Source organism: Pavona decussata, unplaced genomic scaffold (assembly GCF_977016875.1).
Source record: "Pavona decussata unplaced genomic scaffold, jaPavDecu1.1 SCAFFOLD_234, whole genome shotgun sequence".
Lineage (NCBI taxonomy): Eukaryota > Metazoa > Cnidaria > Anthozoa > Scleractinia > Agariciidae > Pavona > Pavona decussata.
In genome coordinates this window covers 2,250,918-2,273,267 of record NW_028145639.1, presented here as the reverse complement: position 1 = coordinate 2,273,267, position 22,350 = coordinate 2,250,918, and the positions used below count along the sequence as shown (strand labels likewise).

The 22,350-nt window shown below is 38.3% G+C and overlaps 3 protein-coding genes and 1 pseudogene across 3 annotated transcripts in view; 1 reads left to right on the top strand and 3 right to left on the bottom strand.

Annotated features, from left to right (window-relative positions):
- The window catches only part of LOC146458116 (uncharacterized), a 133,129-nt gene that overhangs the window by 95,875 nt on the left and 14,904 nt on the right, over nt 1–22,350 (bottom strand). The gene's annotated exons all lie outside the window — the stretch shown is intronic.
- Nucleotides 13,532–14,549, bottom strand: LOC146458120 (adenosine receptor A2a-like). Its single transcript, XM_085091367.1, has one exon. The coding sequence runs from the start codon at nt 14,547–14,549 to the stop codon at nt 13,614–13,616; it is 936 nt and encodes a 311-aa protein (XP_084947493.1). The 3' UTR covers nt 13,532–13,613.
- On the top strand, nt 17,274–18,077 carry LOC146458119 (uncharacterized; annotated as a pseudogene).
- Nucleotides 20,974–22,331, bottom strand: LOC146458118 (thiopurine S-methyltransferase-like). The gene has a single exon (XM_085091239.1). The coding sequence runs from the start codon at nt 22,144–22,146 to the stop codon at nt 21,373–21,375; it is 774 nt and encodes a 257-aa protein (XP_084947365.1). The 5' UTR covers nt 22,147–22,331; the 3' UTR covers nt 20,974–21,372.

Below are 22,350 nucleotides of genomic sequence, written 5' to 3'. Positions count from 1 at the left end.
CCAAATGTATTGGTTATTCATCCTCTTTAGAAACCACTCCTTGTGAATATCCCACCACTTGACGCCGACCAGTTTACTCGAGGCTATTTTTCCTTGTTTATTTGCTAAGATAGTACATAGTTTTTCTTACAGTCTCTTTTTTACTTTGGCTTGGTGTGGTTGAAATTTCTACAATGCTTTTTTTGGCTTCGCTTTTCGCTGCCTCTATTTACGTTGTCGCTTATATTTAGTTTTCCTACATATCTCTGTACATTTCGCTGTAACTAAACGCATATATCACTGTACTGTAACTGTTGTAATAAACTCGATCGCTGGGGCTCGCTCCACATACTGTTGTGTTGTTTGCGTATAACTTATAATAGAAATGTTTTCTATTCGGCTGAGCGTAGCGAAAGAGAATAGAATGAATACTGAAGCAATAAAGTAATAAAGTTCTTAGAATATGACATGTTATTAGCAGTAGACAACCAGATGTCCACTGGCACCTAGGAACCCACTTTTGCTTGATCACCAGTTTGCGTCAGAGAAAGTGACCCTTTAATAGCACTTCTAATTGCAGACAGGCTTAGCTCTTTGTGTCACTTGCTTAGCATATATCAGTAAATATCCTAAAGTACTTGCATGTTATAACGCAGCATGAGATGATTAACTGTAAGAAAGGGAAAGCCATTAAATTGGTTCATCTGCTTCGCTCTTTTCTTCTTCTTCTTCTTCTTCTTCTTCTTCTTCTTCTTCTTCTTCTTCTTCTTCTTCTTCCTCTTCTTCCTCTTGTTCTTCTTCTTTTTAGTAGTTGTTGTCATTCGCTTACCAATTAATCGAAAATATAAGATGGTACATGCCAAGCCGAGAAAAGACGAATTGCTTCATGATAATCCAAGTCATTCGCGGAGACCTAGAGGCGAGGACGACCAAATACTGACCAGTAGGTTCAAATGTTGTAAACTTGGTCTCTACGTTATTTTTGGAAATATGTCTAGCGGATTTTATTTTAGTGAGGAGACCAAGGATTTCATAAACTGATTATTTTTTTTCTCGCACACAGTTTAACGTGAAATGTTCCGTTCTTGCGGCAAGGCGTGTACAAACAGTTAATATTATAAACATATATGAAATTCTCTTTTTTACAAGTTCTCCCAGTTCTTTTTAACGGAATGCTGTATCGATATCCCGTTATTTTATTTAATTTTTTTTCTGTTAAGATAGCCTCTACATGTAATCCTTTAACGCCTGTATATATACATGGTCATAGCAAATTGTAAAATTCATGTAAATTTCCTTTTACCAATTGCAACTCACAAGATGAAATTGGAATTTACAAAACATGTAAATTGTGATTTGCAAGTTTTGTAAATTTTCAACGTGTCCAGTGAATTTGAGTCAGCATTTTTTATCATAATGCTCATCAGTTTCGATTTATTACCGTATTTAACAAGAAATTCCGGAATAGGTTCATAATGGTGTTTCGAATGTGTCTCATCTTCCAGAAATAAATCAGAAAATTCAAAGATGAATTTAGAAATATCAATGTAGTACTGAAAATAAACAAATGCTTCGTTGCAAAACTTGATCCGGAAATGATTGAGATACCGAAACCTAAAATATGAGGCAAATAACAAAGCAAAAACACCAGATATATGTAGAATGTACCAATGGTGGATTTCTTCAAGCGGGCAATGCTAGCTATTTCAGTTTTTTTGTGCTATTTGTTGATTCTGAAGAGTTGAACTTGATTAGCGAGACTTTTGACAGTTGAGTATATCTTGTAATTAAAGAAAGCTGTGGCAGTAAAGCAGACGATACTGATTACGCCAAGAATTATGGAAGAAATAGACAATGGTATCCACAACAGAAGTAAAGAAAAAGACACACTGAACAGCCATATTGAGGTCACCGCGGAAACAACGCGCTTATGAGTCACAACTTCCTGGTATCTGAGATGAAGATAAATGGCCAAGAATCTGTCTACAATAAGAGCCATCACACCAAGGAACGAGGCAATAGAAAACACTGATAGAAAGATTGAAAACGCGGTATAAATGATACAGTTCCGAGGGTCTCCTTGCATCCGATTGATGACCAGTGCGACGTAAAAAAGCTGACACAGTAATCCAACACCAATATCAGAAACAGCCAGACTCAGGAGCAATGTTTTCAAAGCTCTCGGCAATGACGAAGTTTTTCTAATCGCGTGGATTGTTATAATGTTGAACATGATGGCGGTATAAGATGAAAAACCGTTCAAAGCTGCGGTAGTGAGGTAAGTAGGTTTCATGTCTTCACTGTCGAAGCTCAGTGATGTCAAATTCTGCAGCAGTTCGTGGCAGAACGAATCGTTCATTTTTGAAATGTTTGAAAGATTGAGCTTGATCAGTTTTCTTTCACTTGTATGAGCATTTCCTTTTGCCAGAAAAGCAATTAGCGATATATGACGACCACAGTGATTCTTGAGCTTCTAACATTGTGTACACTCTGGTTGTTTCTCTTGTAAAGGTTTCTTATTATCAGGGACTTTACGGACTCTAAGCGTATACAAGATGTCGAAAAGTAGTAAACTCCAGAAAATACCACTTTGTCATTTTTCTTTCTAAAACAAGAGTGAAGGACGCAGAAAAGTTGATCTCTGGCTACTCGTGATGATGGATATTCCTTAAACGTAGCGTTTTACCCCAGTCAAAAATTGAACAGAGTTTGAGTAAATCGATTGATGGTGGAAAACGTAAGCAGGAAGACAACAGACTGTAAAAAGCTCACCTTACGGCTAGTTTTATGTTTTGCAGCGATCGACTCCTAACTGGCAGGTGTCTGTGTAGTGAAAACTGTGCCTGGTTAACGACTGTCGAATAAATTATATTTTTCTTTAATGAAGGCGTCTGAGCAAAACTTGAAACATCATTCCGTTTTTAGGAAAAAGCTAATTAGTGCTTCTAATTAAGACAACACCGGTGCAAATGGAGTTCAATTATTTTCTGTTTGTTGCGCGAGTGGACGTTAAATATTAAGTTGAAATAAATAGATGGGAACAATAATACCCTTGAAACCGGGTTCCTAAAGTCTTGCGGCAGTGGACCATTAATGATGATAGCGCAAGAGTAGCTATATGCCGACTTGACACCGTCATTAGTTTTTCTAGGGCCATTATTTTAACATGAATTAAGTGACATTTGCATATCAGTGTCTACGCTAGAAAAAATAGACTGGAGCTCATTTATTAGAGTCTGCAGGATGAATTCGACTCCGTGAGTTTTATATCATGGGGATTTTTAATGGTGGCGATATAAAGGTAGTAATGAATAAGGCATATATTCTAGGAATAAAGAAATGTACTGAACAACAGTTAAGATGATGACTTCTGCTTCTCTTTGTTTCCTAACCAACCCAGTTAAGAAATCGTAGCGCCAAAAGTTTAGTGCCATAATGTCTGCAGCGGTCAACACCTGTCGACATGAATTGATTTAAAAAAGAGTAGTTCCTGCTTTTTGTAGCTGATGCAGGTAAGGTTGTCTATAACGCTTGTCAGCTTTCGTAATAACGTACTCATAAAAAATAACGGGTTTTCGAAATTTTTAATGAAACAAGCTTCCGCAAATTCAATACAACAAAGCGTTGTCGTGATAAAAGTCTCCACAACCAGCAAACTTTCAGACATTTAAATTTCCTTTTCTATTAATAAACTAACGAACCGATTAGCATCAATCCCCGGCAGGCTGTACGTTGTTTCATTACTGGCTTTATGTCTCTCTGTCTAGTCGTGCAAGGAAGCACAGACTTCTGGATTGTTGCCATTCCTTGGAGCCAATCTGTTGGAGGTACTGCTCCAGTCTGCAAGTCACTGTTCCAAGTCACTGTTGTATGACGTGATCTTGACGGATTTCATCTTTCACAAGTTCTTGATTTTAGTGATCAGAACAGCCACGATACTTTTAAACTTTTTCTCCTCTTTCTCCTCGACTCTGCTATCGCCGGGCAAGCCACGCCGATGACAATTTGCAGTGACACGCTTTACTTCTCTAGCTTATCTATGACTGCAATATCGGGCGATAATGTTCTGACCGACGGTCTGTTGGAATTTTAAGTTCCCCCAGAAGTTAAATCATTTTCCTTTACTGCTTCTGAAGCATGTTCGGACCATTTGTTGCTGCAGCACTTAATTAAGTGCTTATTGCACCCATATGTCACAAGGTGGCATGGGGCTTTCGCTTTGGAATCGTGCCTCCCTTGATTTCGTCTTCGGCCTCCTCACTACTAACATCATTATTATTATGACCAGCATTAGTATTAACAGCAGAGTTAAGGTTAGTATCACAATTATTTTGAGGAGCGGATTGCAGTCTGCCAACTGAATTTATTGGTGAAGACATACAAGACGTTATAGGTTAATTTGACAGTAATAATAAATTACTAACTGAAATTCATGGCTTAATACATAGGTGTATTTAGGAGTGATTCTAATGTTCAACAAATGTTTCATTAAGTGAAACAACAAAAAGTTTCCATTAATTACGATAAAAGGTATTCAATTGGCTGTCCCCAAGTATACTACTTGTTCATAAACGAAGAAAGATACAGGATTTTAGTGTAAATGTAGTTAAAAAAATGTGCAATGTTCATCATCCCAAGGGCGTGGCAAAAAAGTCTCTGCCCCTGACGTCGAGAATCGAACCAATAACCCGTATACACCGACCGCTGAGCTACTGGAGACTGGTGACGAGGTCCTTCACCAGGTTCATATGTAACTTCAATAAGAAGTTCCGCTATAAAAGGGAAAGCGCCTCCTTCCTTTCACACTTTGGGTGTGAAATGCAAATTTAGACACCGTTCAATTCAGTATTGTTTTTTTTCTGACTGTTCCATGTTCTATAAGAAGGAATTTAGCACGTTTTAGTTTCTGGGCTCACCCGGATGGATAGGACTCTCCAAGAGAAGAAAGTTCATGCCGTGTATTTATTGGTCTTTTATATCAATTCGCCAGTCCTTAAAAGGCCACACTTAGTGAGCTGTAGATTGTTATACAGGTCTATTTTATATGTAGCTGATTTAACAAATTGTGGAATAGTCTACCTGTAAAAATATTGGAATTCAAACCCGGATCAGTGCCAGAAGCTTGCTGAGGATAAATGTTTTAAGCGCGCTGTACTTGTGTTGTAACGGCGATTTACACAATGAGCTATTTTAAAAAAATGCGCACACCTTTTTAGACATATATACTTTATTATGTAGTATGGTATGGTTGACCGTATTGTATTGTTAATTTCAGCTTTAGAGATCTTTATCGATCTGCTAGTTTCTTTGGATATTTAATTCTAGCTCTTTAGCAGTATTTACATATCATCCAATTTGCATGATCAATTATCGGGCGATGATCGCTTCATGCATCGGGAAGCACTATATTTTTTAACTTGTGTCGATAAGGAACTAAAACTTTTAGAGATAAAAAACTATTTAATTTAGTGTTAAAGATGTGTTTCTAGCTCTCTGTTCAAAGGGGCTTTTCATTCAGTACATAAATCTAGCGAAAAATGGGCTCTTGAACTTTAATAACCTGTATTCACAATGGGTGGAAGAAACTAGTGGAAGCCCACGACAAACGTTGAATATGTTTTTTTCAAAGAGGAGTAATAGGCCAGATCCCGAGAACGAGCATTGAGATATAAATGTTCAGCCGGTCAACATTACTAGGAAATCGAAATAAATTGTCACAAACCGATGGCCACCTGCAAACTCCCTTTTGGTATTGGCCGTTTTGCATAACGAAAAGAGGCTTAGCTTTTTGTTTTCGCTCAGCATGTATGAGTACAATTTAAAGGAAACCTGTGTACAGCGGTCACCCTGTATATAACAGTCACCGGGCCATTTCCCAAGGGTGACCGTTATATACAGGTTTGACTGTATTAAGGACTGCAAGATATCTGTCAAAGAATTTGTTTCTTTTTATCGATGCATATATCCAGATATTCCTGGCCTTTTTCTGCTTTGTGTTGCACTGATGAAGACCCAAGTTTTATTGAAATTCAATTTTAACCCTGCACATTTTACTCTTGTTAGTTTTTTACACTAACTCTTGATACCAAGAAACTTGTAATAATATTGAACTTTGTTTAAATCGTCATTGTTGTATATATACCTACAACGATTTCCATAAATTTAGAAAATAAATGTCTAAAAAGACCGCTGGTATTAACTTGAAAAAGATTCCAAAAAGGAATCGAAAGATGGAAACGCTTTAAATTTATTTTTGCATCCTGAAAGCTACTTTTGTTTTTCAAACTTTAAATGGCAGGATCAGGAACCAATTTAACGCAAAATTCCGAAAGTAACGACGCCCCGAAAGTAACGTAAAACATGTGGCCTCTAATAAATCCAAAAAGTAGCGACCTCCCCAAAGTATCATAGCGTTCATTGCTAACCGAAACTAAAGACCCTGCGAAAGTAATGAGCCCCAAAGGCTGCTAATTCCAAAAGTAACGAGGGTCGTTACTAATTTTGAAGTCCTTGCTCCTTGGGGAGTGAAAAAAAATATGCCTCTCTAATTCTCCGCTGTCTTTTCTGTGGCCTCCCACGCAGTCGTTTTTAGGGGACTCGTATTACCTCCTCGAGTCCCCTAAAAACGATTGCGTGGGAGGCTATCTGTTCTGTTGATTATTTTAAAATTAAGGAACAATATTATGTTCATAAACGTGAAAACAAACTCCGATAAGGAAAAGAAGAGAAATTCCTTGTTTTCCTTACCCCACCCCTAATAGAAAGACTATCTACAAAGTCTCGTAGACCTTTGGGTGATTCTTGGGGTACCCGTGAAAATTCGTGGCACGAAAAAAAATTGGAACGTTGCCGGCCATTTCAAGACTTGTGGCCTCACTTATAACTTGCTTTTTCCCATCGAGACATTTTGGCTAATATATGCTTTAAGAGCATCAGAAGTCCGCGGAACAACTATCAGCGTTAGACGAACCTGTTTTACTAGGTTGTTCGGTGTTACTAAATAACAAAATCCTTCCTTAGTTGCCACTTGGCAACATTTTACGCAGCATGTTCATGAGGGTGTGTCGAATGTGTCTCATCTTCCAACAGTAAATCAGAGGATTGAGAGATGAATTGAGGAATACCATCGTGAAAGCGTAGCGAGATAAAATCCCCCCAGTGTTGTTCGTCCCGTGAATTGTGGTAGCAAAATAATGACAAACCTGTGGTAAATAACAAACCAGAAAGACAAGATACACGTAGAATGTACCAAGTGTGGATTTTCTGAGTCTCAGAGCATTTGATGTCTGTTCACTTCGGCCCGCTTGTGGTACTTGAAGAGCCTGAATTTGGTTGGCGTGGTGTTTTACAACTAAATAAAGCTTGAAGTAAAGCAATGCTGTGGTCACGAGACAGAGAATATCGGTGGCTGCATAAACAACGAACCTTTCCTTCTTTTTCAGATCCATCAACCTTATCAGTGAAAGAAATGCGCTAAGAATCCATGTCAAGATCACTACAACAACAACACGTTTGCGAGTCACTAGTTCCTTGTATCTGAGATGGAAATGAACAGCGAAGAATCTGTCAATACTTAGAGCCGTGACACCAAAACACGAGGCGAAAGAAAAGAAATTCGCCAGGATGAGGAACGCGAGCGACGTGGACTTATAAACCGCACTGTTTTCAGTGTTTGATGTGGACTGTATCAGCAGACGTGTAATGTATAATGGCTGTACCACCAAACCAACTCCAAGATCAGAAACAGCCATGCTCAGAAGTAATATTTTCAAAGGTGTTGGCATCGATGAAGTTTTTCTTACCGCGTGGATTGTTATAATGTTCAACATGATGGTGGTGTAACACAAGAAAGGGTTGAAGACGCAATTAGCGATATATGACGACCACAGTGATTCTTGAGCTTCTACCATGGTGTAGACTCTGATTGTTTCTCTTGTAAAGGTTCCTTATTTTTAGGGACTTTACGGACTCTAAGCGTACACAAGATCTTGTAAAGTACTAGACTCCAGAAAATACCACTTTTTTTCTTTCTAAAACAAGATTGAAGGACGCAGAAAAGTTGATCTCCGGCTACGCGTGATGATGGATATTCCTTAATCTTAGCGTTTTACCCAGACAAAATTTGAACACAGTTTGAGTAAATCGATTGATGGTGGAAAACGTAAGCAGGAAGACAACAGACTGTAAAAAGCTCACCTTACGGCTAGTTTCATGCCTTGCAGCGACCGACTCCTAACTGGCAGGTGTCTGTGTAGTGAAAACTGTGCCTTGTTAACGACTGTCGAATAAATTACATTTTTCTTTAATGAGGGCGTCTGAACAAAACTTGAAACGTCATTCCGTTCTTAGGAAAAAGCTAATTACTCCTTCTAACTAAGACAACACTGGTGCAAATGGAGTTGAATTATTTTTTTTTTATTGCGCGAGTGGGCGTTAAATTAGTTGAAATAAATAGATGGGAACAATAATACCCTTGAAACCGGGTTCCTAAAGTCTTGCGGCAGTGGACCATTAATGATGATAGCGCAAGATTAGCCATATGCCGACTTGACACCGTCATTAGTTTTTCTAGGGCCATTATTTTAACATGAATTAAATGACATTTGCATATCAGTGTTTACGCTAGAAAAAAATAGACTGGAGCTCATCTATTAGAGTCTGCAGGAATATTTCGACTCCGTGAGTTTTATATCATAGGGATTTTTAATGGTGGTGATATAAAGGTAGTTATGAATAAGGCATATATTCTAGGAATAAAGAAATGTACTGAACAACAGTTTAGATGATGACTTCTTGCTTCTCTTTGTTCCTTAAACAACCCAGTTAAGAAATCGTAGCGCCAAAAGTTTAGTGCCATGTTGTCTGTAGCGGTCAACACCTGTCGACATGAATTGATTTTAAAAAAGAGTAGTTCCTCCTTTTTGTAGCTGATGCAGGTAAGGTTGTCTATAACGCTTGTCAGCTTTCGTAATTATTATAACGTACTCATAAAAAATAACGGGTTTTCGAGATTTTTAATGCAACAAGCTTCCGCAAATTCAATAGAACAAAGCGTTGTCTCCAGAACCAGCAAACTCTCAGACATTTAAATTTCCTTTTCTATTATTAAACTAACGAACCGATTAGCATCAATCCCCGGCAGGCTGTACGTTGTTTCATTACTGGCTTTATGTCTCTCTGTCTAGTCGTGCCAAGAAGCATAGACCTCTGGATTGTTGCCATTCCTTGGAGCCAATCTGTTGGAGGTACTGCTCCAGTCTGCAGGTCACTTTTCCAAGTGCTCCAATCACTGTTGTATGACGTGATCTTGACGGATTTCATCTTTCACAAGTTCTTGATTTTAGTGATCAGAACAGCCACGATACTTTTAAACTTTTTCTCCTCTTTCTCCTCGACTCTGCTATCGCCCGGGCAAGCCACGCCGATGACACTTTGACACACTTTACTTCTCTTATCTATAACTTCAATATCGGGCGACAATGCTCTGACCAACGGTCTGTTGGAATTTTCAGTTCCCCCAGAAGTTGAAATCAGTTTTCTTTGCTGCTTCTGAAGCATGTTAAGACCATTTGTTGCTGCAGTACTTTTAAGTCCTCATTGCACCCATATGTCACAAGGTGGCATGGGGCTTTCGCTTTAGAATCGTGCCTCCATTGATTTCGTTTTCGGCCACTTCACTACTAACATCATTATCATTATGTCCAGCATTAGCATTAACAGTAGAGTTAAGGTTAGTATCACAATTATTTTGAGTAGCGGATTGCAGTCTGCCAACTGAATTTATTGGTGAAGCATACAAGACGTTATAGGTTAATTTGACGATAATAATAAATTGCTAACTGAAATTCATGGCTCAATACATAGGTGTATTTCGGAATGATTCTAATGTTCAACAAATGTTTCACTATGTGGAACAACAAAGAGTTTTCATCACTTACGATGAAAGGAAATCAATTCTAATTTGGCTGTACCCAAGTATACTACTTGTTCATAAAGGAAGAAAGATACAGGATTTTAGTGTAAATGTAGTTAAAAATATGCAATGTTCATCATCCCAAGGGCGTGGCAAAAAAGTCTCTGCCCCTGACGTCGAGAAACGAACCAATAACCCGGATACACCAACCGCTGAGCTACTGGAGACTGGTGACGAGGTCATTCACTAGATTCATATCTGACTTCAACAAGAAGTTCCGCTATAAAAGGGAAAGCCCCTCCTTCCTTTCACACCTTGGGTGTGAAATGCAAATTTAGACACCGTTCAATTCAGTGCTGTTTTTTTTCTGACTGTTTCTGGCGTCACCCGGATGGATAGCACTCGCCAAGAGAAGAACGTTCATGCCGTGTATTTATTGGTCTTTTATATCAATCCGGAAGTCGCCTAAAAGGCCACACTTAGTGAGCTGTAGATTGTTACACAGGTCTATTTTATATGTAGCTGATTTAACAAATTGTGGAATAGTCTACCTGTAAAAATATGGGAACTCAAACCCTGATCAGTGCCAGAAGCTTGCTGAGGATAAATGTTTTAAGCACGTTGTACTTGTTTTGTAACGGCGATTTACACAATGGGGTATTTTAAAAAAATGCGCACACCTTTTTAGATATACACTCTATTGTGTAGTATGGTATAGTTGACCGTATTGTATTGTTAATTTCAGCTTTAGAGATCTTTATCGATCTGCTAGTTTCTTTGGATATTTAATTCTAGCTCTTTAGCAGTATTTACATAGCATCCAATTTGCCTGATCAATTATCGGGCGATGATCGCTCCATGCATCGGGAAGCACTATATATTGTTTACCTACTGTCGATAAGGAGCTAAAACTTTTAAATATAAAAAACTATTAAGTTTAGTGTCTAAGATGTGTTTCTAGCACTCTGTTCAAAGGGGCTTTTCATTCAGTACATAAATCTACCGAAAAATGGGCTCTTGAACTTTAATAACCTGTATTCACAATGGGTGGAAGAAATTAGTGGAAGCCCATGACAAACGTTGAATATGTTTTTTTTCAAAGAGGAGTAATAGGCCAGATCCCGAGAACGAGCATTAAGATGTAAATCTTCAGCCAGTCAACAACCGGGAAGTCAAATTAAATTGTCACAAACCGATGGCCACCTGCAAATCCTCTTTTGGTATTGGCCGTTTTGTATACCAGAAAGTGTTTTGTTAATAGCACGTCTAACTGTAAAGAGGCTTAGCTTTTTGTTTTCGCTCAGCATGTATGAGTAGAATTGACCAAAGTGCACACGTAAAATACTGAAGACAGAACAAAATTTAATGTGAAATGGAGTTTCCTGAAGGAAAGAAAAGTTATCAAAATTGGCTCAGCTGTCTATTTTATCTTTTTTAAATCCATCGCCATTCCCAGAAATACTGAATCGTTTTCTTTTGCGCTCTCTCTCGTAAAAGTGGGCCCGTTGGTTAAAAAAAATAACAACAACAACAACAACAACAACAAATAAAAAAACAAAAACAAAAATAAAAAAAGGTCGACAAAAGAAACATAAATAACTCGAAACACTTGAAGCCTTGATTATATTTTTCCTGTAACTTCCATTTTGCAACGGGCAGTTTTCACTCTCTTGAAGTTGTACTCAAAAACGTCGTTTTATTGGTTGATTAAAAAATCAGTCACGTTTAGACATACATAACTGAAAAGCATATTAAACTCCGATATTCAGAGAAAACTGAGTAGGCAATGAATTTAGAAATAAAGAAAAAAAGAAATTGATTTAACTTTGGAAAAAATTGGTGAGTCGGACGATGGGAAATGAAAGATTTCATTTTATAGATTGATGGAATACAATGACCACTGAATTAAAAAATATAAAGATAACATCGTTCAAGGGGCTTGGTACTGAAGGGAGAAATTGCACATGTTTAGGCTCAGTTTTAGAACACAAAAAAAAGTTGCGCTTATGCAACCCTATCTAAAAGGAAATTAGTGAGCCCCAGTTGCAGTTAAGAGTTATTTCAGTGATGAGTGGTTATAAAACTGAATTGACAGAAAAGAACATTTAAAAGCCGCCTTTATAAAGTGGGTTTGAGGGGGTTTTAACTGAGCGTTTTTTAATCAACGGCCGAGCTCCGAGAAATGGCTACTATGAATTTGAAATTGTCTATAATGACCATATTGTTAATAAGTCAAGGCTAGGAGAATTAAGAGAATTAAAGTAATAGGTCAGACTACCAAATATATTGGTTATTCGTCCTCTTTATAAACCACTCCTTGTGAATATCCCACCACTTGACGCCGACCAGTTTACTCGAGGCTATTTTTCCTTGTTTATTTGCTAAGATAGTACATAGTTTTTTTTACAGTCTCTTTTTTACTTTGGCTTGGTGTGGTTAAAATTTCTACAATGCTTTTGTTTGCTTCGTTTTTCGCTGCCTCTATTTACGTTGTCGCTTATATTTAGTTTTCCTACATATCTCTGTACTTTTCGCTGTAACTAATATTTCGCTGTAACTAAACGTATACATCACTGTACTGTAACTGTTGTAATAATTCGATCGCTGGGGCTCGCTCCACATACTGTTGTGTTGTTTGCGTATAACTTATAATAGAAATGTTTTCTATTCGGCTGAGCGTAGCGAAAGAGAATAGAATGAATATTGAAGCAATAAAGTATTAATTTTTTTCTTAGAATATGACATGTTATTAGCAGTAGACAACCAGATGTCCACTGGCACCTAGAAACCCACTTTTGCTTGATGACCAGTTTGCGTCAGAGAAAGTGACCCTTTAATGACACTTCTAATTGTAGACAGGCTTAGCTCTTTGTGTCACTTGCTTAGCATATATTAGTAAATATCCTAAAGTACATGCATGTTATAACGCAGCATGAGATGATTAACTTTAAGAAAGGAAATCCATTAAATTGGTTCATCTGCTTCGCTCTTTTCTTCTTCTTCTTCTTCTTCTTCTTCTTCTTCTTCTTCTTCTTCTTCTTCTTCTTCTTCTTCTTCTTCTTCTTCTTCTTCTTCCTCTTCTTCCTCTTGTTCTTCTTCTTTTTAGTAGTTGTTGTCATTCGCTTACCAATGAATCGAATATATAAGATGGTACACGCCAAGCAGAGAAAAGACGAATTGCTTCATGATAATCAAAGTCATTCGCGGAGACCCATAGGCGAGGACGACCAAATACTGACCAGTAGGTTCAAATGTTGTACACTTGGTCTCTACGTTATTTTTGGAAATATGTCTAGCGGCTTTTATTTTAGTGAGGAGACCAAGGATTTCATAAACTGATTATTTTTTTCTCGCACACAGTTTGACGTGAAATGTTCCGTTCGTACGGCAAGGCGTGTACAAACAGTTAATATAATAAACATATATGAAATGTTTTTTTTTTACAAGTTCTCCCTGTTCTATTTAACGGAATGCTGTATCGATATCCTGTTATTTTATTTAATTTTTTTTCTGTTAAGATAGCCTCTACATGTAATCCTTTAACGCCTGTATATATACATGGTCATAGCAAACTGTAAAATTCATGTAAATTTCCTTCTACCAATTGCAACTCACAAGATGAAATTGGAATTTACAAAACATGTAAATTGTGATTTACAAGTTTTGTAAATTTTCAACATTTCCAGTGAATTTGAGTCAGCATTTTTTATCATAATGCTCATCAGTTTCGATTTATTACCGTATTTAACAAGAAATTCCTGAATAGGTTCATAATGGTGTTTCGAATGTGCCTCATCTTCCAGCAATAAATCAGAGGGTTCAAAGATGAATTTAGAAATATCAACGTAGTACTGAAAATAAACAAATGCTTCGTTGCAAAACTTGATCCAGAAATGATTGAGATACCGAAACCTAAAATATGAGGCAAACAACAAAGCAAAAACACCAGATATATGTAGAATGTACCAATGGCGGATTTCTTCAAGCGGACAATGCTAGCTATTTCAGTATTTTGTGCTATTTGTTGATTCTGAAGAGGTTGAACTTGATTAGCGAGACTTTTGACGGTTGAGTATATCTTGTAATTAAAGAAAGCTGTGGCAGTAAAGCAGACGATACTGATTACGCCAAGAATTATGGAAGAAATAGACAGTGGCATCCACAACAGAAGTAAAGAAAAAGACACACTGAACACCCATATTGAGGTCACCACGGAAACAACGCGCTTATGAGTCACAATTTCCTGGTATCTGAGATGAAGATAAATGGCCAGGAATCTGTCTACAATAAGAGCCATCACACCAAGAAACGAGGCAATGGAAAACACTGATAGAAGGATTGAAAACGCGGTATAAATGATACAGTTCCGAGGGTTTCCTTGCATCCGATTAATGACCAATGCGACGTAAAAAGGCTGACACAGTAATCCAACACCAATATCAGAAGCAGCCAGACTCAGGAGCAATGTTTTCAAAGCTCTCGGCAATGACGACGTTTTTCTAATCGCGTGGATTGTTATAATGTTGAACATGATGGCGGTATAAGATGAAAAACCGTTCAAAGCTGCGGTAGTGAGGTAAGTAGGTTTCATGTCTTCACTGTCGAAGCTCAGTGATGTCAAATTCTGCAGCAGTTCGTGGCAGAACAAATCGTTCATTTTTGAAATGCTTCAAAGATCAAGCTTGATTGGTTTTCTTTCACATGTAAGTGCAATTCCTTTTACCGGAAAAGCTCGTATCGAGAAAGATCTACGTCTCTTTAATTAAAGAGTCAAAATGAATCCCCTCTTGTTGTGTTCTTTACTTATAAAAAAAAAAGAAAAAGAAAAGAAAAAAGAAAGTAAGAGAGATACCCCTTCATTCTCTCTTCAGTGGAGAGACCGAAATAATTAAATTTGTGGAAGTCAGTCGTTAAGCCTCTAAATCTAATTTAATGTGTTATTGTCCAAGGATGCAGAAAATCTTTATTTCGACGAAATTAAAATAAATCAATATTCTTGGGACCTTTTAGTTAAGAAGTCACCCCCGCAATATATAATTACACTGAATCTTTCTCATTTTCAAGCTTGTTTAGTCTCTCAAAGAAAATGTTCATATTTTGGATTTTCACTGAATACATTTTAAGTTTTTAGTTAGAACTTCAAATTAAGGCAGCGGTTGGAAAGGCTTAACCGGTGCTTCTTATTATAAGGATTATGATTAATTTTAAGACCATTGTCTGGAACAGAATGAAACAACGGGAGTTTAAAATTTGTCCGGCGATTAGCAGAAAAATAGAAAATACAGTGATTATTTGGGTTGTCCTTGGGTAATCACACACTCTCCAAGCCACACATACGTTTCTTCTCCTTTTAACTCCGTTGGTAAAACACCTTTTATTAGTTAGTTTCCAATGATTAGGTGGCTTCGGGGCCGGTGTCAGTGTTTTGCCAACTCATTGTCCTTAAAGTTATAGGACATTCTCACTATGGCGTCATTTGACTACAACTACCATAATCCTTCAGTTTTTTGTTTTCTCGTGCTAATTAGAGCTATTGTTTTTTGCTCTTCACTGGGATTACAAAATTTGAATTTGAAAAGGAAAACGATATGAATTCTGGTAGTTGTAGTCAAATGACGCTATCATGAAAATGGCCTATTGGTAATTCAAGAAGATAGATTAAGAAAAAAATTACCATGAAGGAGATTTAACCCGGAAAAGTAATTTTAATTATCACAAAATTTGGTAAGCTTCTGCTTTGAATTTCTTCTAGAATTATTAATGAGTTTGAGACGCTATATCATACAATCGACAGTCAGGACTTCATCCAAGTTCCAAACACCTCGAAGTTGGTTAAAACACACTGGATGGTGCTTCGTTTTTGTTAACCTACTCTCGTTGTTTGGAAATCAGGTGTTTCGCTTTGAATTTCTTCATTCCTTCTAGAATTACTAATAGTTTGAGACGCTATATCATACAATCGAAAGTCAAGACTTCATACAAGTTCCAAACACCTTGAAGTTGGTTTAAAAACACTGGACGGTGCTTCGTTTTTTTAACCCACTCTCGTTGTTTGGAAATCGGGTGCCTCGTGTTTGATATAGTTGTTTCACTCCATTCAGAAAACTTTACAAAATGCTGGGGAGGGAAGGGAGGTAAATCTGATTGAAATATAAATCCTTTGGTATTCTGACATGCACTAGAATCCTATTTAGTGGGAGTAGCAATCGTTAAAATACACAAAACCTAAGTATCTCTGGAAAAAGCGTGGTTACCCCAATTTTCTTTCTGGATTTCAATAGCCCTTGCAAAGATCTTCTTTTCGCGCATAATCTTAAACCACGCAAACAATTTGAATATTAGTAGTCACCTGCCGCACCCACTATTGTGCACTCTGATTTACATGCATGTTCTGATTGGCCAAGTATTAGTATTTATACTCTCCGCTGTCTCCTGAGTACCATTCACGCTCGCGGTTCCATACAGTTTATTCATCTTCCTGGTGTGCGCGCCCCCCCCCCCCCCCCTCCGTTTACTACTGGCTTCGTCATTGCTTTTATTTTTAGGCCGTAGAGATGCTTCTGGGGACTTCTTCCGTTGTTTCAAATGCGGCAAATGCGGACACTGGGCCAAGGACTGTAGATCCGTGTTCTGGTCGGGAATCTACCAGTCCTCTAGCTACAATGCCTGCCCTGGAATCTCCTACAACAAGCCGACCGCAGGCCAATCAACTCAACCGAGGCAATGAGGATGATTTGGCGCAGGTAGATCGAATTATACAGAATTACGAACTTGAAAGCGGGCGTTCTTTAGGTGTCAAGTGTAATTTGAAGAATTAGGTTTCTGGAGATCTATAGGTGCTCCGGATTTTATTCTGTCAATTATTGAAAACGGCTACAGGCTGCCGTTACTCAGTTTTACATTGCCTGTAAAGCTTAGAAATAATAAGTCGGCTCGACTTCATGCTGCTTTTGTGGATCAAGCCGTTCTTGAGCTTGTTAACTCTGGTCGGGTGCGTATGGTTAAAGAACAGCCTTTAGTTGTAAACCCCTTGTCAGTTTCTATACAGCCATGCGGCAAGAAGAGGTTAATTCTTGATTTGCGCCATGTCAATAAGTCATTAATTAAGCAAAGTGTTAAGTATGAGGACTGGAAAATTGCTATGGCTTATTTTGCGAAAGACGCGTACATGTTTTCTTTTGATTTAAAAAGCGGTTATCATCATATCGAGATTGCACAGGAACATCAAATTTTTCTGGGGTTTTCATGGCGGGCGCCTGATTCCGTTAACGAAGTATTTTATGTTTTCACTGTGCTCCCGTTCGGTCTCTCCTCAGCCCCTTACGTTTTCACTAAGGTTTTGAAGCCTTTAGAAAAGTATTGAAGAATTCAGGGTCTTTGTATGGCCATCTTCCTGGACGATGGTTGGGCGATTGTTCAGGATAAGGAAAGTTGTCGTGTTAAGGCCCTAGCTGTAAGGGGGGATTTGTATAACGCGGATTTTGTTGTCAACGAAGAGAAATCTGTATGGGAACCCACCCAAGTATTGGATTGGTTAGGTATTACCCAGGGTATTACCTGGAATTCTGCACTGGGTACTTTAAAAATTGTTGAAAGAAGAATTATTAAGATCATCAATACAATTAATCATATTATTGAAGCCAATCAGAAAGTGTCTGCGAGAGAGTTGGCCTCCTTCACGGGTCAAATTAGTTTCTACCGGGTCCGTGGTTGGTAACATTGGTAGGATAATGACCAGACATTGTGTCTTGTCTACCTTGTGCAGAGACAACTGGGATTCTGTATTCCGTCTTGACGATTATTGCAAGGAAGAACTGTATATTTGGAAGGATAATATGGTTAATATCAATACTAGGTATTGCTTTGTAAGTAAAGATCCTAGTTATTTTGTATATTCAGATGCTAGTGCTACCCGGGGTGGAGCATTTATTGACTTTAACAATGATTTTGTGTGTCACAAAATGTGGTCGGAGAGCGAGACTGTTCAAAGTTCTACGTGGAGGGAGTTGTCTGTTGTTGAGTTTTCATTGCAGTCATTTACTCCAGTGCTTGAGGGTTCACACGTTAAGTGTTTACTGATAGCCAAGCAGCTGATAAGATTGTTGAAGTGGACAGCATGAAATTGGGTTTGCATAAGATGGTGTTGATTTTTTCTTTCAGTCTCTTCGAGGGGAAAATTGCCTAGTAGTTCCTCCAGTTGGTATCGTCCCACGCGTATTGCATTATTTGAAATCTCATCAGGCCGTTGGTACGCTTGTTGTACCTCTTTGGCCTTCAGCTCATTTCTGGCCTTTAATTACACTTAAGTATAGTATAGTTATCTCGTGGCCCACAGTATTTATACAGTCGAACCTCCACTAACGGCCACCTCTCCACAACGGCCACCTCTCTACAGCGGCCACATTTTTTTGTCCCTGCGGACAGTCCATACATTAGCTCTTGTTTAAACCTCTCTACAACGGCCACCTCTCTACAACTGCAACCGGGCACTAAAGTGCGTCCCCAACTGCCAAAATAACCTCTCGACAACGGCCAGTACAGTTCTTTTTTGTAAAAAACACCTTTTTATAAACTGATGCAGTAATCGACATTTACCTTCGGAAAATTACGTTTCTGTATCCATTTTAACGATATACGTATTTTGATTGTGTTCCATTTAAATGCTGCAGTAAGCATAAATTGTTTACAATAATATAGCGAATGTTGCGAACCTTGCTCGTTTCGTCTTGTTAACATTTTGATTCAAAACATTTTTTACGTTTTATTGTGTATTTTATCTATATATATCATTTAAGATTGGATTGCCGTTACAGGCTACAGTAAGCATGAACTTAGCACAATAAACATGTTGTACTTCCCGAAAAAAAGGTGTCGTATTACACCCCCATTCTCCCCATAACGGCCACCCTCCACAACGGCCACTTTCTTCTGTCCCCAAGGTGGCCGTTGTGGAGAGGTTCAACTGTATTGGGAAGGAGGTTCTAATCCACGGTAGGAACCCTTATTCGCTCTTAGGGTCAGATATTTTCACAGTAAATATTATTGCCGTGAGATTGAAATTTACTGAGTAATCTATTTGGTGGTGTGTCTATTAGCCTAATCATTACATACTTTTGGTGGCACTGGCCAAAACAATATATTGTTCATTTATGTGGCACTGGCTTAATTAATGGCTTATCATTTTTCATGGCACTGGCTTAAACAACGTATTGTTGTTTTATGTGGCACTGGCCTAGTCAATGAATTTTGTTTTATCGGGCACTGGCTCAAATAATTATGGTTTATCGTTTTATGTGGCACTGGCCCCATGATCGTTATTTCGTTTCCTTTTGTTCGGTTATGAGCGGATGTTCTTTTTGCTCTTTTAGTGTATGTGTTTTGTTCTTGTCTTTCCAGGTAATCTTGTCAAGTAAGTCCTGGAAAGGTTTTCAACAATTTTAACGTTTTCAACGTTTATCAACGTTTATCAACGTTTATCAGGTTTTAGAAGTTATGTTGAAGTCCAGGGCGGATACAACTTCTAAAGCCTACGTTCGCGTAATTAGGAAGTTTTTTGAGTGGTGTAAAAGTAAGCATTTCAGTTTGCAGCTAACTTTTCCTCTTAGTGTTGTTTCTCTTTATTTACTTTGTTTGAAGTTCAGCAGTCTTGCACCTCTAGTTCCTCAGTAATTTTAGACCATGCCGCCCTTAAATGGCTTCATTCCTTTGTCCCTAGTTTGGATGGTAATCCTTTGGATAGTGACTTTTGCAGGAATATTGTCGAGTCTGCTAAACGCCAGAAATCACAGCCCGTTGTGAAAAAGAAGCCTATTACCACAGATATCATAAGGAGTATTTTAGATATCCATGATAAGAAAGACGCTAATTTAAAGAATCTTCGTATCGCCGCGTTATGCTCTTTAGCTTTTGCAGGATTTTTTCGTTATGACGAATTATGCAGTATCGCTCCTAAGGATATTGAATCTCACATTGATTATATTAGAATTTTTGTACCTCGTAGTAAGACTGATGTTTATAGGGAAGGGAATTACGTCTTCATTAGTGCATCCAGGTCTAAGTACTGTCCTGTTAGTGTTTTACAAAGGTACTTAGATCTATCTGGTATTGCATGACTTCAGTGTAGTTCTCTCCCTTTATTTAGACCACTTGTTTTTCACCGTAGTAGTTCTATCTATACCCTTAGAAGTGGTAAGATTTCTTATACTACTTGTAGGGATATCTTAAGGAATACCTTTAGTCAGCTGGGTTACAACCCTAATGATTATGGCCTTCATAGTTTAAGATCCGGTAGCATTACTTCTGCGGTACGTAATAGTTGTAACTCGATTCCAGAAAGGCTTCTTAAAATGCATGGTAGATGAAAATCTGATTCGGCCAAGGATATGTATGTAGAAGAAAGCCTTGAAAGCAGATTACCAGTAACCAAGTGTTTAGGTTTGTAATGTATTATCGAACGTATATTATTTAATGCATGCTTTTATTAAGAATTGTAAAAAAAAAAAAAAAAAAAAAAACAGTCTTGTAATTTTCCTGCAAGTTGTCTTGTATTAGTAACAAACAGTTCTCTAATTTTCTTCAATCTATTATGTGTTAGTAGCTATTTATCTTATAATAAACTGTTTTAATTGGATCCGCTTGTGCATCCTACCATATTTCTTGTATGATTTGTTTGTATTACGGGAATTTAAGGGTAAAATGATTTACGTTCGTTTGAGCGAAGCGAATTAGAACGTAAAAACTAATTGTCATAATAATTATAAGCTTTGCAAAAAGCCTGAATCGCTTTCATAATAAAGGTTCAAAGCTTACCATCCAGTGTGTTTTAACCAACTTCAAGGTGTTTGGAACTTGGATGAAGTCTTGACTCTATAGCGTCTCAAACCTTTAATAATTCTAGAGCATATCGGACAGGTGTGCGAGTGTTAATATTATAAAGAAACGGGCAGTCATGCATGGTATGCCGTATCAAACCCAACAACCTGTATTTTTTCAAGATGAAGCGATCAAAGATTGAGCTGGAAGTTAATATTCAAGTTTAATCAGGGATATTTTCTCTTATAGAGATCACAGTGTACAGATAATCAAAAAGTAGAAAATTTTAATACAAATCTCTGTATGCAAATTTCAGCAAGGTCACGCTAAGCTGTGCACATTGTGAATCGACAGTATTCATACGATGAAACATAACTAAACCATGAACGACTGTTACTTTAAAACTGCTTTACAGTGAGTTTATTTGAAATCCATGAAGTGAAAATGCACTGACGTAGTAAGGTGCCCGGTCCACTTGCCTTGCTATCCAGTTCCTCCACTTCAGCGTAATGATGCGATCTGTGTTGTCTTTAGAGTATGTATGTAAATCTCGCGAAATTTTTACAGTGCTGTCACGCCAAGTTGTACACATTGGGAATTGAAAGTGATACGAAGACAGTATTTTTCACACGATGAAACATTAATAATTTGAACGCTTTTCGCTGCGTTCATTTGAAATCCATAAAGTAATAGTGCATCCAAAAAGTCGCGCCATCTCCTGCCATTTCCTCGCTGTCAGCTGCTTGTTCATCTGTCGACGACCCGCTGTCGTCTGGCATCTTGTCTTTACCAACGAATCGAATCGTGCACTTTTCCCCAAATAACTTGGTGACACTCTTCTCGGAGATGAACTTGAAGGTTGAGTGCATGCCTTCTGGGGATTCGGGGGCGAAAAACTCGAGAAAGTATCGCCCATCGGGCTTCAGGCAAGCAAGCATGATATCCCTGTACTGTGTCAAACGTTCCTCCTTCATCATGTTAATGGCGGTCATAGACCCACGATCCCAGATGCAATCGAACTGACCTCCGGCAACTTCAGAAGAGAAATCAAAGATACTGCACTCAAAAAGCGAGATGTCTTTTTCATTCACTTTGAAAATCGTGCCCTGTATCTCGGGGCCCAATGTGATAGGTTCCTCGCGATGTGTCAGCTTGTTGTCTCGCAAAAATGCCTCGATTCCCTTTCGAATCAATTCTACTCCCACAACAGTGTGTCCCTGATCGGCCAGCCACACCATGTCCAGTGATTTTCCGCAGAGAGGGACGAGGATCCGGAGATTTTTTCGCCCGCCGGTGAATTCGTGGTGTTGCTTTATTAGCATAGCGTTCACCTCGTTGAAGTGGAACTCCGGGTTGTCCGTGCCAGTCCAATCCTTTTCCCATGTTTCTTTACTTTCAAAATCTAACGTGGCGAGATGTTCTAGGTTCTCTTTAGTATCCATTTGTTAGCTTACAATTTATGCTTGTGTATGCACAGGCCTTCTTCAAAGAACGGGGCAGTTATGGTAGCTCCGCTGGCTAGGTTCTCCGCAGGCGTGCTCGCATCAAACAAACACAAGACCAAAGGGGCCTGGGGACTGCAGTATTTTCGTTCGGTGGGTGCAGCATTCTCGGGGAAAAAAAAATGAAAAAGTGCAAATAATAAT

Excerpts from the sequence above, each read along its gene's own strand:
- LOC146458120 (XM_085091367.1), bottom strand. The coding sequence starts at position 14,549 with ATGAACGATTTGTTCTGCCACGAACTGCTGCAGAATTTGACATCACTG.
- LOC146458118 (XM_085091239.1), bottom strand. The coding sequence starts at position 22,146 with ATGGATACTAAAGAGAACCTAGAACATCTCGCCACGTTAGATTTTGAA.